Raw genomic sequence first — 14,281 nt, 5'->3', positions numbered from 1 at the left:
ACCTTCCTGATGCCATCCCCACACCCTCCCCTGGTCTGTGGAGGACAGACTGACTGCCCTGTTCACAGAGAAACCGGAGACAGGGTCCCTCCCCGTCCCACTCCTTCCCTTGGACCTCAGGGGCACAGCCTCCCCTGGGTGAGCCTGCTCCAGGGCCATCCTTCCCAAGTACAGATAAAAAGTGACCAAGGGGCACCTGAGTGGCTCAGTTAAGTGTCCGACTCTTGGTTTTGGCTCAGGTCACCATCTAAGAGATGTGGGATCGAGCCCCACGTCAAGCCCCACGTCAAGAATCTGCTTGAGATTCTTTCTCCTCTCTCTCTCTCTCTCTCTGCCCCTACCCCCTGCTCATGTTCTCTCTCTCAAAATAAATAAACTTAAAAAAAGAATCTCTCATAACCTATGACACATCGCAACACATACTCCTTTCTTGGGAGGAAGGGAGATAGACCATTCCCTAGCATGGGGTTCTGGGAATAGACTCTGCCCCCCAGGACGCCTACTTGGCCAGCATCATGGTGACCCCTGCCATCCCAGCTCCTTCCACAAACTCAGCCCCAGGCCTCACTGACTCCACATGGCACGTGGCTTTCACTTACAGACCCCCTCTTGAGTGTCACAGCAACCCAGTAAGAGTGGCAGAGCAGGAACTGTGAGCATCCCTACTGCCAAGATGAAGAGCTGGGCCAAGGGATGAGCAGGAGTCTGCCCCAGGCTGCATGGCAAGTCACAGCAGTTCCAGGACCAGACCCCAAGTGCCCTGGGCCTATCCGGGTTCTTGTCAAAGCAACCTCCTCCCAGTTGCTGACCTCTTCCATGAAGGCAAATCTCCTCACCTGCCTCTCAAACACTAGGCCCGGCGGTCCTTTGTGGAGGCAGCAAACGATCTGGGACCAGCCTATGGGGTTGCCTCCTCGGGGTCCAGGAGGCCAGGCCAGCCCAAAGCTGCCTCCTCTTGTCCATGCCAACCAGGCTTGCTCGGTACCACCACGCCCCACCTCACTGGGTCCCCTCCGAGGCAGGTACATTGCTGAAAACTACCTCAACTCATACCGTGCCACAGATACAGGACACACACAGTCCACGAGGCACAGCTTCCTGTCCTTTACAGACAGACCCATGTAAAACACAGAAACAACCACTTAGAGATGGACACTAAGAGGGACACACCAGGCAGACAACCAGACACATGCAGTCCTATAAGACAAAGTCTGCTGTCAAATAGGAACACAGATAAAGCAGAGCCACAAAGAAGCAGGAGGGAAACGGGAGACCTCTAAGCTATGCAGTCACATTCTTAGTCACACCTACAGCTATACAATCACACCCACTCCGGTGCTACATAGTCACCAGGTCCCCATGCACTCCCACACTCACAGGGACCCTGGAACACCTGTACACTCACAACCACCCGATTACACCCCAACTCCCTAGGGCAATCTCCCCTACACCTTCACATCCATGCATTTATTCAGGGGTACAACCAGTGCCAGATCACCCCCAACCCAGGTACAACATTCCCTGAGATGTATGCACAGTCAATGCCACGCTTACTCCCGCCTCCTTCCTTCCCCCCGTCCCTCCCAGTGCTGGTCCAGGAATGGAACAAAAGCCCAGCATCCCCTCCTCCCCTTCTCCCCCTCTCCTCTCCCCTCCCCCCTGGCGTCCAGCCCCTTTGTCCTCCTGTAGCTGAGCCGGAGCGGGAGTCCAGGCAGAGCCGCAAGGACATTGGAGCCGGGACTGCCAGGGGTGCGGCAGCAGGACAGAGAGGAGTGGTCAGTGCCAGCGCAGCAGCCACAGAGCCCCTGGGTGAGGGCATGGCCAGGTAAGTTCCAGGTACATACGGGACTTAGACCCTCACACGGCAAGGCTGTGTGGTGTCTACAAGTCTGAATGTGTATTTGTGTGAGTGGCTGTGGATGTGAACAAGAAACAGGGTAGCATGTCAACTTCTAGAGGCTGGATTCCCCAGTTTGCATCAGGACCCTCGGCTGGAGGTGCCTAGATTCTTAGCTGGGATGGGAGAATGCCCAGCAGGGTCCTCCCTGGGAATCCCTACCTTCCATGTTGCAACCGGGTGTCCTCCGGCCCCCAGACTGGGAATCTCCAGGGTGGAAACTGAGTCTGATGTCCCAGCATGACCACAGTGCCCAGTGCACTAGACAGCAGTTAGAACGAATGAAAAAGTGAAAAAGTATTGGTGCACTTCCAGGAGAAGACCCCCTCCCTGCCCCGCCAAGCAGCCCCTGTGCTGCAGGGACAAGCCCCTCTTTACCCTGAGGAGGCCTGCCCTCTTGGATCTCAGCTCAGGAGGTGGCTGCTTTCTTAGCAAACAGCCTGCAGAGAATGGAATGGGGGCCCGCATGCTCTGCTGACCTCTCTCACCTCCCTCTGCTGATCCTGGGCTGCTCCTTAGAACATCCCCTAACCCTGGCAAGTGTGGCTGAGCAGCTAGGCATGCAGAGTCGGGAGCCAGGTGGGTTCAGGGCCCAGCCCCTCTACTTGGGCACAGTTAGCTTCCTGGGACGCTGCCCACCGGGGAGCACATTTCTGTCATCCTGAGACAGGACGATCCAGCGCCAAGGATGACCAGAGCATGAGCAATGAAAGCCAGACTAACACTGGGCAAGATCTGACCTCCAGGGCAATGCAACCTCATGCAGTGAGCTCCCAGTCCCTGGAGGTGTGCAAGCGGAGACTGTATGTTCATAATGGCCAAATCGCAGCCAGCCCAGTACCGCCCTTCAGTCTCTAGAGTGCTTTCGCGAACACCTTTCTTTTCATCCTCACAGCAACCACTGAAAGGCGGATTCCCTGTGTGCTTTTGCTTCCTTATGACAGACTCAAAGAAGGGCAGGGGCATCTAAAGAAATGTTCAGGGTTGTGAGGATCAAATGAAATTATGTACATAAAAGCAACTAACACACCTGGTGCGCTTCCTTCCTCTCGTGTAAAAACATGTAAAGAAATGTTAGCTGAGTTTGTACTATGTACCTAGCACTTTTCAAATTCCACTTGATAGTCCCAAAGTCACAACAATCCTTCTTCAGAGGAAGAAACTGAAGGGGAGTGACTTGTACAGCTCACACAGAGACTCAGTGACAGAGGCAGGGTTAGAACCCAGATCAGTCCTTAGAGCTAACTCCATTTCCCCATCGTGCTTCTTGAAAACGCAGAGAGAACTCACTAGAGAGAGGGCCAACTACCCTCTCAGCGGGGCTCTAGCCTCCTGCACTCTTTCTCTCTGGGCCTTAGCAAAAGTTCTTCTCTAAATGGTGACAAGCTCCCTGCATGGCCTTCCCTTCCTCTGGCTAAGTCCACCTATGCTTCTCAGTCTGCACACCCCTCCTCAGGAACACCTTCCCTGACTCCCCTCCAACTGGGTTTAGTTGGCTATCGGCTCCCACACTCCCCCCGTGGGACCCCCACCAAGCTGTGAGATCCAGGAGGGCAGGGTCTATGACTATCTTGCTCACTGCCTGTCACAGAAAAGGCCCTAAATACATGCTAGCTTAATACATTCGCTCAATCTTAAATAGGTATTAACTGAGCACCTACCACGGGCCAGATCCTGTACTGATGGGGGAAACGTGGATATTAAATAGAAAAATGAAGGCTTGGGGACACTTGGGTGGCTCAGTTGGTTGAGCATCTGACTCTTGATTTTGGCTCAGGTCATGGTCCCAGGGTCATGGGATGGAGCCCCAAGTCAGGCTCTGTGCTGAGCATGGAGCCTGCTAAGATTCTGTCCCTCTCCCTCTCTCTCTCTCTCTCTCTCCCCCTCCGCCCCATTCATGTGTGTTCTCTCTCTAAAAGAAAGAAAAAGAGAAAAATCAGGGTTTAGTCGGTGTGGAGCACCCACAGGAAATCAGGAGACAGGATGGGGTGACAAGTGGGAGCAGAGTTATACCTCCCTACACCACACTGGGTCTCTGTGGGGCAGTCTGAATCCCTTCTACAGCTCCTGTCAGGGGACCCCCCCCCCCAACACACACACAGATATTTTGTGCAGGTTCCAGTAACCTCCCAGCCGTCCTGTTCCAGACCTTGGAGAGTTAAAGACTCCCTGCTGTTGGCAGCCACGTGGCACTGCTTCACCCCTTGTGAGAGGCCCTAAACACGATGTGTTTGTAAACCGTTCCCTTATTAGATTCTCCTCCAATTATCCCATTTGAGAGCTTACCATCTGTCTCCTGCTGTTATTAAGAAAAAGTTTAGTGGTGCCTGCGTGGCTCAGTCAGTTGAGCATCTGACTTCTGCCCAGGTCATGCTCTCACAGTTTATGAGTTCAAGCCCCACATCGGGCTCACCGCTGTCAGCACAGAGCCCACTTTAGATCCTCTGTTCCCCTCTCTCTCTCTCTGCTCCTCCCCTGCTCGCTCTCTCTCAAAAATAAACATTAAAAAAAGAAAGAAAAAGCTTAACGAGTTTGAAGAAGAGAAAGAGTAAAATGGCTTAAGTGGGTAAGCGAGGGAGAGGTAATACAGCCGAGGCAGGGCCTAGCCCTTCAGGTAGGCAAGGACTAGATCACTATAGCCATTAGGGCTCTGGGTGGAGGAATGGAATGACGAGCAGCTGTATAAATGAAAGCACACGCATTACATTCATGCACACCTGTGTGAGCAAACCAGACAAGGAACCAAGGATGAACGGACGAGGGGCCTCTGGCCCTCTCGCCAGGCCCAGCCCGGTGGATTTCTGACGCCGTTTGTGCTCTTTACCTGGCAGGATGCTGGAGGGCCCGGTGCCGGAGGAGTCGGAGCACAGGTCCCAAGGGCCGTGCGCTGGGTCTTGCCATGCGCAGCGCCTTCTGCAGACCCTCAATGCGTACCGACTGAGCGGCACCTTCACCGACGTGGTGCTGCGCGCCGGTGGCCGAGACTTCCCGTGCCACCGCGCGGCACTCAGCGCGGGCAGCGCCTACTTCCGCAGCCTGTTCGCCGCGGGGCAGCCGGAGCGCGGCCTGGCCGTAGTGCCCGTGGCGCCCGTGGCCTCGGAAGCGCCGGGTGCGGAGCCTGGCGTGGCGGCGGCGGCTCTGGCCGTGGTGCTTGACTACGTGTACGGGGCGGGCGTGCGGCTGCGCGCTGAGGACGAGGCGGCCGCCGTGCTGGCGCTCGCAGAGCGGCTGGGCGTGGCGGGCCTGCGCGAGGCCTGCGCCAGCTTCCTCGAGGGTCGCCTGCGCGCCGCCAACAGCCTGGCGCTGCGTCGCGTGGCCGCCGCCTTCTCGCTCGCCTCGCTGGCCGAGCGCTGCGGCCGCGTGCTGCGCCAGGCCTTCGTCGAGGTGGCGCGCCACGCCGACTTCCTGGAGCTGGCGCCCGACGAGGTGGCGGCGCTGCTGGCCGACCCGGCGCTGGGCGTGGCACGCGAGGAGGCCGTGTTCGAGGCGGCCATGCGCTGGGTGCGCCACGACGCGCCGGCCCGCCGCGGGCAGCTGAGGCGCCTGCTGGAGCACGTGCGGCTGCCCCTGCTGGCGCCCGCCTACTTCCTGGAGAAGGTGGAGGCCGACGAGCTGCTGCAGGCCAACCGCGAGTGCCGCCCGCTGCTGCTCGAGGCCCGCGCCTGCTTCATCCTCGGCCCCGAAGCTGGTGCGCTGCGGGCCCGGCCGCGGAGGTACGGCCCCCATTCCCTTGCCTTCCACCCTTCCGCATCCCCGGTTCTTCACTCATCCCTGTGGCATCCTTTAGTCCAATCACTTAATCGTGCCTCCGGAATGAGATGCGGTCATGCATTCGGCACACATTTCATGGACTTGGTACTGGGAATGCTGCCCTTGAGTTCAGGATCCAGTGAGGGAGGGGTGGGGATCTCACACCTTACACATATCCTTTGCCTTGCCCATCCAACCATCCATCCATAATTCTTTTTTTTTTTTTTAATTTTTTTTTTCAACGTTTATTTATTTTTGGGACAGAGAGAGACAGAGCATGAACGGGGGAGGGGCAGAGAGAGAGGGAGACACAGAATCGGAAACAGGCTCCAGGCTCTGAGCCATCAGCCCAGAGCCTGACGCGGGGCTCGAACTCCCAGACCGCGAGATCGTGACCTGGCTGAAGTCGGACGCTTAACCGACTGCGCCACCCAGGCGCCCCAACCATCCATCCATAATTCTGAGTGCTTCTCTGCGTGCAGGTCTTGTACTGGGTGCCTGGGACTTGGGAATAATTGGAAATAGCATTTACCTCCGAGAGCTCAGTTTAGTAAAGGCTATAAATAGGCAGGTCCTGGAAAAAAATGAGAGGCTTAGGGCCAAACCAGGAGACTTTGCATGGAGTAGTCCAAGATTGTCTGTCACCCTCCCAAGGATAGAAGACAGGACGCCTCTGTCTTCCCACACTGTGTCTCCCAACACTAAGCTCAGGGCCTGGTTCAAAGAAGATGCTCAATATTTGTCAAAGGAATTAGGTATGAAGCCGGTGGCTTGGCTTGGGAATTCTGGTATGGTCAAAAGCCTGAGGGGTTGGTTAGTGGAAGGGGAGAATGCTTTTCTGAAAGGGTGATGGAATTAGTAATTAGGGAATGGGTTTAGGAGATGATTACAGTAGGAGGGAGGCAGCAGAATTAGGCAGTCTTCATTAGGGATGAAGGGCAGAAAAGGGTGAAGAGAATGAGTTAGTGGCACCCAACCTGGGCTTGCATTCCAGCTCTCTCACTTATTGGCTCCATGACTTCTGGCAAGCCAAAGTCTGTGAGCCTCAGTTTCCTCCTCTGCCAAAGGAGTAGTAATCCCTGCCTAATAATCATAAGGATTAAACAGGTGACTTTTCTAGGCAAGGGCTCTGTAAAGATTCTTTCTCTGTAATTCAGAGGTCAGTAGATTGGGGTTAAGGATTAGTGTGACACTCTTCCCATCAAGAGCTGGAAAGGAGGTTGGAGGTGTCAGAGTCCAGCACGGGACTGGAGGACAAAAAGGCATGGAAGGGCAGCAAGTCAGTACAGTCTGGTCATCGAGAGGGTGAGGAGAGCCAAAAGTTGTGTGCGGGTTAACAGGCATTGGGCTTATCACCATGCCAGATTCATGGACCTAGCTGAAGTGATCGTGGTCATCGGCGGTTGTGACCGCAAGGGGCTCCTGAAGCTGCCCTTCACTGATGCCTACCATCCAGAGAGCCGGCGCTGGACCCCACTGCCCAGCCTCCCAGGATACATGCGCTCAGAGTTCGCCGCCTGTGCTCTGCGCAATGACATCTATGTTTCCGGTGAGGGCAGGTCCGCAGGGGGAGCCCCACAGGATTGGCTCTTTGCCTCTCTCGTGCAGGTCCCTTGTTTTAATCTTCAGTTGTGAAATGGGGGTGGGATATTCTTGATGATCTGTGGTTATTGGCTGAAGTGGCATGTAGTCCTGCAGAGCCCATCACTAGTGTGATTCCGACCTTTATTCACCAAAGTCCACTTCAGTTTGTAGTACTATTAATCACTTCTATTTAGCAGACCACATGCAGGATATTATGCTGGGCAGCTTACATTACTCAATTTCCCCTCTAGCCCCATTTCACAGAGAGGTTAAGAATTTTCCCATTATCTCAAAAATGGCAAAGCTAGGAAGAACACAGATTGTTTTGATACCAATGGATTGTGCCCTGAGAGTCAGGCCCCAGAGACGTAAATAAAATAGTCCCTGCCTCCCCAGGGGTGCCCTGGAGAGGCACTGAAGACAGAGACACTTCACTTTACCACCAGACTTTTCAGCTGGATCTTGAAAATCTGGAGGGAACAGCATAGGACAGGAATGTGCAGAAAGGAACCCCAGGTACTCAGGTCTCCAAAGTGCAGATTGAGTGCATCTGGGAGAAGAAGGGAAGTATTGTGGATGAGGCAGGAAAGGGAGTCGAGTCAGGTCAGGGAAGCTTTGATTCCAGGTCTAGGCAGACAGCACTGTGGTAGGGAGCTATGGGTGTCTAGGAAGGATAAGGAGAAGAATGAACCAGAAAGGCCTCAGGGACAATCCAGGCCACACTTTATTAGTGGATAACTTCTCTAAGGCTCCTGATGGCCTGTGAGCAACCACATGTTGCTGGGCCTCTGCTGGGAATACACAGAAGCAAGAGCTATAAAACAGAGTTGGGGCTTGAGTCATGGGCTCAGGCTAAGGGATGCAGTCAGGGTTGTCCCTGGGAAGGGTGCTCCTGACAGGTGAGTCCCTGGTCAGTAACCCCGGGAGGAACGGGGAAGGAGAGTCCACGGCCTGCATTCCAGGGCCTGGCCTCATAGGCCATACCAGTGCCCAGCTTCAGGGACTAGAAGTTCTGGATCTGGTCACTGATCTGGAGTGAAAGGCCATATGTGGTCTTCAGCGGTGCATTCTTGGTTTCTAAGCTGCATCTGAGTTTCCTATCTCTAAACTGGGTACAGTAACACTAACACCTCATGGAGGGATAACAGACATGAAATTGTGAAGGTAAAGGCAGAAATGAGGCAGGGTTCCTAGGTCACTCTCTGCCTTTACCCATTCCAGAGCAGGTGGCTCTGCTTTCCCCTTGCCCCCATCACCTTCCTGATGCTTGTCTTGGGCACGCTTTGCACTCTTATATCTAGTTGAGTTCTAAGTGCCCCCCACTTTGCTTCCCTGAGCACAGAGCCTGGCATACCACCATAGGGCACCCAGTGAAGATCAGCTTCTTCTCCCTGAGTCTTTCAGGCCTCTCTCCTCAAAACTCCTGCCCCTTGTCCTAACTCACACCTTCCCACCATTCAATCAAAGCACACTGTCCAGGTGACAGGCCTAGAGCCTCACACCAGCACAGTGGGGGGAGTCTTTCCTGCTTAACACTTCCTTTGCATCTGGGGGCCCTTATTTCTGGGTCTTGAGGGGTGCCGGGGTTAGCAAGAGGGCCTGGGGTCAACAGCTGCTTCTCTTTCCCTAGGAGGCCACATCAACAGCCATGACGTTTGGATGTTTAGCTCCCCTCTGCACACCTGGATCAAGGTGGCCTCGCTGCTCAAGGGCAGGTGGAGGCATAAGATGGCAGTCATGCAGGGGCAGGTAAGCACACCCAGCAGCTGCTGCCCTGTGAACCAAGGTACAGATCAATGGACTTACTGGGGGAAGGCCCTCTAAGACACTGTCTTTGAAAGAAGAGATCTTAGGCACCAAAAAGCAAAGCTACTTGCCTGAAGTTAAAAATAATGCTAGTGCTAATACCAATCACCATAATAGTACAGTCTAGCAGTCAGGGGTCAAAGGTGTGGGTTCTGGGCCAAACAGACTAGTTTGAATTTTGACTCTGCCACTTAAAAAAAAAAAAAAAAAAATTTGCTCATTATCTCTATAAACTACATCCCGAACTCAGAAAACAGAAGTACTTCTTAGGACCACTGAAGTGAGCTGATAAACTCTCAATAAATTACTAGCTATTATTATTAAGCATCAGCCTGGTGCCAGATATTTTACAGACAGATTTAATACCCACCCCAGAGACCGATATCATTATCCCCAGTTAACAGAGGAAACATGTTCAGGGAGGTTTGGTAAGTGGATGGAGGCCACCCAGGCACTGGCAGTGCCGAGATGCACGTGGTCTAGGTCTGGAGAAAGTTTCTCTGCACAGAGTGGAGCCCGTGGGGCTGGCACACACATGGCTCTGACTCCCGCTGGAAGTCGCCGCCACACCTCATCCTTGCCTGTCCTCACCCGCAGCTGTTCGCGGTGGGCGGCTTTGATGGCCTTCGGCGCCTGCGCAGCGTAGAACGCTATGACCCCTTCTCCAACACCTGGGCGGCAGCAACACCTCTCCCAGAGGCTGTGAGCTCAGCTGCAGTGGTGGCCTGTGCCGGCAGGATCTACGTGATCGGGGGCGCTGGGCAGGACGGTGTCAGCATCAACAAGGTGGGCACAGACAGGGCATTAGAGGTCTACTGTGTGCCAGGCGCAGAACTGGCACCTTCATGTCCTCGTCCATTTTCTCACTCTCAACAACCCTGAAAATGACCTCCTGGTTGCAGGCAAGGAAGTGAGTTCAGAGAGATAGATGACCCCAGGGTCACACGGTGGGTCTGACGTGAATATTTTACCTGGTGCCATAGGGGTTTCAAATACATTTTAAAAATTAAGTGAGGGCAAGGATGGGATTACTTAAAATGTTTTTCCTCCATTTAAACCACCACCACCACGCAGTACTGAAAATTTAGAAAACAGAAACAGAAAAATATCACCCATGACCCCACCACCAAAGGATAACTACTATTAATATTTTGGTACATTGCCTTCCAAGCTTCTTCTGAACCTTTTGTGTTTAAGTTTTGTGTTTACCCTTAGTAAAATTTTGCATTCTTTTTATTCTCATCTAAATGTAAGCAACTTTCCACATGCTTACAAACTCTTCACAGCCATCATTTCAATAGTTCTCTGGGTGGGTGAACCATAGTCTATCAACCAAATTTTCAGTTGTTGAACATTTAAGCTGTGAATAAAAATTATTCTTGATAGTAAATTCCTCCCTCTCCTGATGGCCTCACAAGTCTGTGGTCCTGGGACCCGAATCTTTCAAAAACTAGGATCCCTCACCCCTCCTTATTCCGACCCCATTCCCCCCCGCCACACACACACCTTCCTGGGGCTGGTTGGGGGAACTGCCCTTTAATACCCTTTTGTGCAGCACTGATGTATTATAGGCCATTCCAGGGGTCTCCAAGGAAACAACTGAAGAAACAGAGTAAGGGTGAACACAGAGGTAGGATAAGCCCTCAGAAATTGTGGAAGGTGTTGTAAACACTGGTGGGGCTGGGAAGCCTGTGGGTAGCTGTAGGAATGGGGACTACAAGACAGCCCAGCTGGAATCTTGTCATGAGCTCAGAGCACCAAGAGGAGGGAAGAGGGTTGACAACGTATGCAACAAGAAATGCATCTCTATTTGGGGGGCCTGCTCTCTGAGACCTTCTCTAGCACTAATGAAGATGGTACTTCCATCTTCTGGGACACAGACCTTTCCCAGACCTTGAAGGATGAGGAGGCTTTGGACAAAGGGAGGAGTCCAGAGCTGGGGCTAGAATATGGAACCAGACTCAGCACACTTGAGGGCAGGGATAGGGGGTCTCCTCTATTCTTGCAGATGCTAGCTCAGGCCTGGTGGACACAGGTAAATGTGTCAAATGAGTCCCCCCAGCCGGAGAGATGGGAGGATGTGGGTAGCAGGGCAGTTGGGGGGCGAAGCTTCACCACAGCCCCTCCTCCTGCCCCTCAGGTGCAGTGCTTTGACCCTGAGGAGGACCGGTGGAGCCTGCGATCACCAGCGCCCTTCTCACAGTGCTGTCTCGAGGCTGTCTCCCTTGAGGGCACCATCTATGTGGTTGGAGGCCTCATGAGCAAAATCTTCACTTATGACCCTGGCACAGATGTCTGGGGGGAGGCAGCTGTCCTCCCCAGCCCTGTGGTAAGTACATGCTCCTGGGCACAGCCTTGGTACTGGTGGCAATCAGGAGAACAAGGTGCCATGTCTAAGGATGTGAATCTCAGAGTTTGGGAGTCTTATCTCTGACTCCATGCTAGGCAGTTATATATAATTCCTTAGCTTTGTCCTCGTTATGATAATCAGCCACGTGTTCCACAGATGAGGAGACCAGCCTTAGAGAGGTTGAGGCCTCATCCAAGGCCACCAGTCAGGCCATATTAAGGCAGAGCATGGAACCTTAGTCCCAAGTGCTTTAGCCTTGAATGGGGGTCTTGGTCTAAATGACTCTGCAGTCTCTTCTGTTCTGAAGGCCACCAGCTGGTAGCCTATTGTGGGGAGATCAGGGTGAAAGGACTTGGTAAGTTCCCCTGCCCTAGTAATATTAGAGGAGGGAGGTCCAGGCCCTAGATGTTCTGGCCCCTGCATTCCTTGTCTCCCCCATATCCTGTCCCCTTCCCTGAAACTCCAAAGATACTACATAGGGGTGTGGTTGGATTGCTGGTCCCTACCAGTTCTGACCTTCAGTGCTTCTAAAAGCCTGAGATTTCTGGCCTGAGTCTGAGATCCTAGAGCGGTCGTGGTGGTTGTGATTGTTATCACTGTTACTGAAGTTCTTACTGTCTTCCTGGAACTATGTAAAATGTTTTAATTGCTTAACCCCATTAACTGTTAAGGCAACCCTTAGTAAGGGTCAAGCCAGAGCTTGAACTCCGATTCATCCAGTCCCTGCCTTCCTGCCGTCTAGACTGCCTGCTCATATTCTGTGGATCGGGGTTTTACTGTCTGGCCTGGCCAGCTAGGGACAGAGGGAGCTCCAGGCTGGACCCCATAGCTGATTATCTTTCTGTTTGTCCACCCAGGAGAGCTGTGGCTTGACTGCGTGTGATGGGAAGGTCCACATCCTTGGTGGGCGGGACGATCTTGGGGAGAGCACCGACAAGGTCTTCACCTTTGATCCCAGCAGTGGGCAGGTGGAGGCCCAGCCATCCCTACAGCGCTGTACCAGCTCCCATGGTTGCATCACCATCATTCAGAGCCTGAGCAGGTGACACAGACTTGAACAGCCTGAGCCAGGAAACAGAGAAAGGAAAGAGAACTTGGGTTCACCACTGCTCCCCTCATGGCTCCTCCATGTAAATAGCCCCTTAACTTATTGCTGCCCTCCCTTCTCATAGAAATAAAACCTTCAAAGGTTGGGTCTGTGTTCCAGCTCAAGCCTGCTTTGCCTGGAGAAGTAATGCCCAACATCTACTCCCTGATTTGACTCTTTACAAAGCACCTTCATATATCCACCTTCATGATGGCAGTATGGACATATTAAAAAAATTATGAAACATTTCATGCCTAAAAAGAATATATTTTTATACAGCTTAATAATTATAATAAAATAAATATCCATGTTTCCACCATCTAGCTTAAGAAACAGATCTTTACAAATGCCTTTGTAGGCACCTCCATTCCTAAACCCATTCCTTCCCACATCTATCCCAAAGGTAATCACTGTCTTTACATTTGAGATTATTGGCATTTTTGAAACTTTTAATAAGCTAGTTATTAAAATTTGTATTTTACAGAGAAGGAACTACATTAAAAAGATGAGAATCACCCAAGATCATATACTTAGTAAGTGGCGGAGTCCATGACTCAAGATTTCATGAAGCTTCAGGAATCCATGAAGCAGTTCTGGTCAGGATGGTTCTCTCTTTCTAAACTACCTTCTCCAATTCAAACACTTAGCAATGACAGATAAATGCCAGACAACTAAAAAGACAGAGGCTTAATTATTGGTGGGAATGCAAACTGGTGCAGCTATTCTGGAAAACATTGTGGAAGGTCTTCAAAAAATTAAAAATAGAATTACCCTAAGACCCAGCAGTAGCACTGCTAGGAATTTATCCAAAGGATACAGGAATGCTGATTCGTAGGGGCACATGTACCCTAATGTTTAATAGCGCTATCAACAATAGCCAAATTACAGAAAAAGCCCAAATGTCCACCAACTGATGAATAGATAAAGAAGATGTATATATATACGGTGGAATACTACCATTTGCAACAATGTGGATGGAACTGGACGGTATTATGCTAAATGAAATCAGTCAGAGAAAGACAGATATCATGATTTCACTCACATGTGGAATTTGAGAAACTTAACAGATGATTATAGGGGAAGGGAAGGAAAAATAAGATAAAAAAGAGAGGGAGGCAAACCATAAGAGACTCTTAAATACAGAGAACAAACAGGGTTGATGGGGGTGGGGGGTTGGGAAAATGGGTGATGGGCACTGAGGAGGGTACTTGTTGGGATGAGCACTGGGTGTTGTATGTAAGTGATGAATCATGGGAATCTACTCCTGAAGCCAAGATTACACTGTATGTTAGCTAACTTGACAATAAATAAACAAGTAAACAAATAAATGTAAAATAAAATAAAGACAGAGGCTTAGGCTTATAAGTAAGTAAACATGTCTGAGGATCAGAAACAGAATTATAAAACCATGAGGAAGGGAGAAGCTTCAGCTTTAGGGTTCAGACTCTGGGATAAAGCTCTAAAAAGGATAACAAATAAGGCTGTTAGATGCTAGGGCCAAGGTGGGGTGCCCCAACTCACAAACGCAGCAGAAACAGAACAAAAACCATCATGGGACCCTGAGCAGCTCTGAGGCCAATCTCACAGCAAACCGCAGGCTCAGGGTGGCAGGCACCAGAGCCCCAGCCTGAGAACCCAGCCAGCCCAGCTCCACACCTGGACTTCCGAGTTCCCCAATGTCAACAGAGGGCACAAGCTCCTCGTACCATCATAAGCACCTGGGTGGCCTATGGGCAGCAAAACAAAACTGCTGGAGGGGGAAGGATGAGCTCAGAGCACAGACAGGGGACAAAAGATGTCACATATT

The 14,281-nt window shown here is 51.9% G+C and overlaps 1 protein-coding gene across 1 annotated transcript; it reads left to right on the top strand.

The window, feature by feature from the left end:
* Positions 1-650: 650 nt before the first annotated feature.
* KLHL35 (kelch like family member 35) lies at positions 651-12,720 on the top strand. The gene is made up of 6 exons (XM_086678334.1): positions 651-5,610; positions 7,012-7,196; positions 8,862-8,980; positions 9,635-9,823; positions 11,178-11,366; positions 12,245-12,720. Exons 1-6 carry the CDS (start codon positions 4,730-4,732, stop codon positions 12,431-12,433), a joined length of 1,752 nt encoding a protein of 583 aa, XP_086534460.1. The 5' UTR covers positions 651-4,729; the 3' UTR covers positions 12,434-12,720.
* The last annotated feature ends 1,561 nt before the right edge of the window (positions 12,721-14,281 follow it).

Source organism: Puma concolor, chromosome D1 (genome assembly GCF_028749965.1).
Source record: "Puma concolor isolate L17-30 chromosome D1, mPumCon1.1.hap2, whole genome shotgun sequence".
Classification (NCBI taxonomy): domain Eukaryota; kingdom Metazoa; phylum Chordata; class Mammalia; order Carnivora; family Felidae; genus Puma; species Puma concolor.
This window is presented reverse-complemented; position numbering and strand designations above follow the sequence as displayed.

Bases quoted from the DNA above. Each gene is read 5' to 3' on its own strand.
- KLHL35 (XM_086678334.1), top strand. From the start codon at position 4,730: ATGCTGGAGGGCCCGGTGCCGGAGGAGTCGGAGCACAGGTCCCAAGGG. The intron at 9,824-11,177 runs GTGGGCACAGAC...CCTGCCCCTCAG, and splicing joins ACGGTGTCAGCATCAACAAG to GTGCAGTGCTTTGACCCTGA. The intron at 11,367-12,244 runs GTAAGTACATGC...TTGTCCACCCAG, and splicing joins CTGTCCTCCCCAGCCCTGTG to GAGAGCTGTGGCTTGACTGC.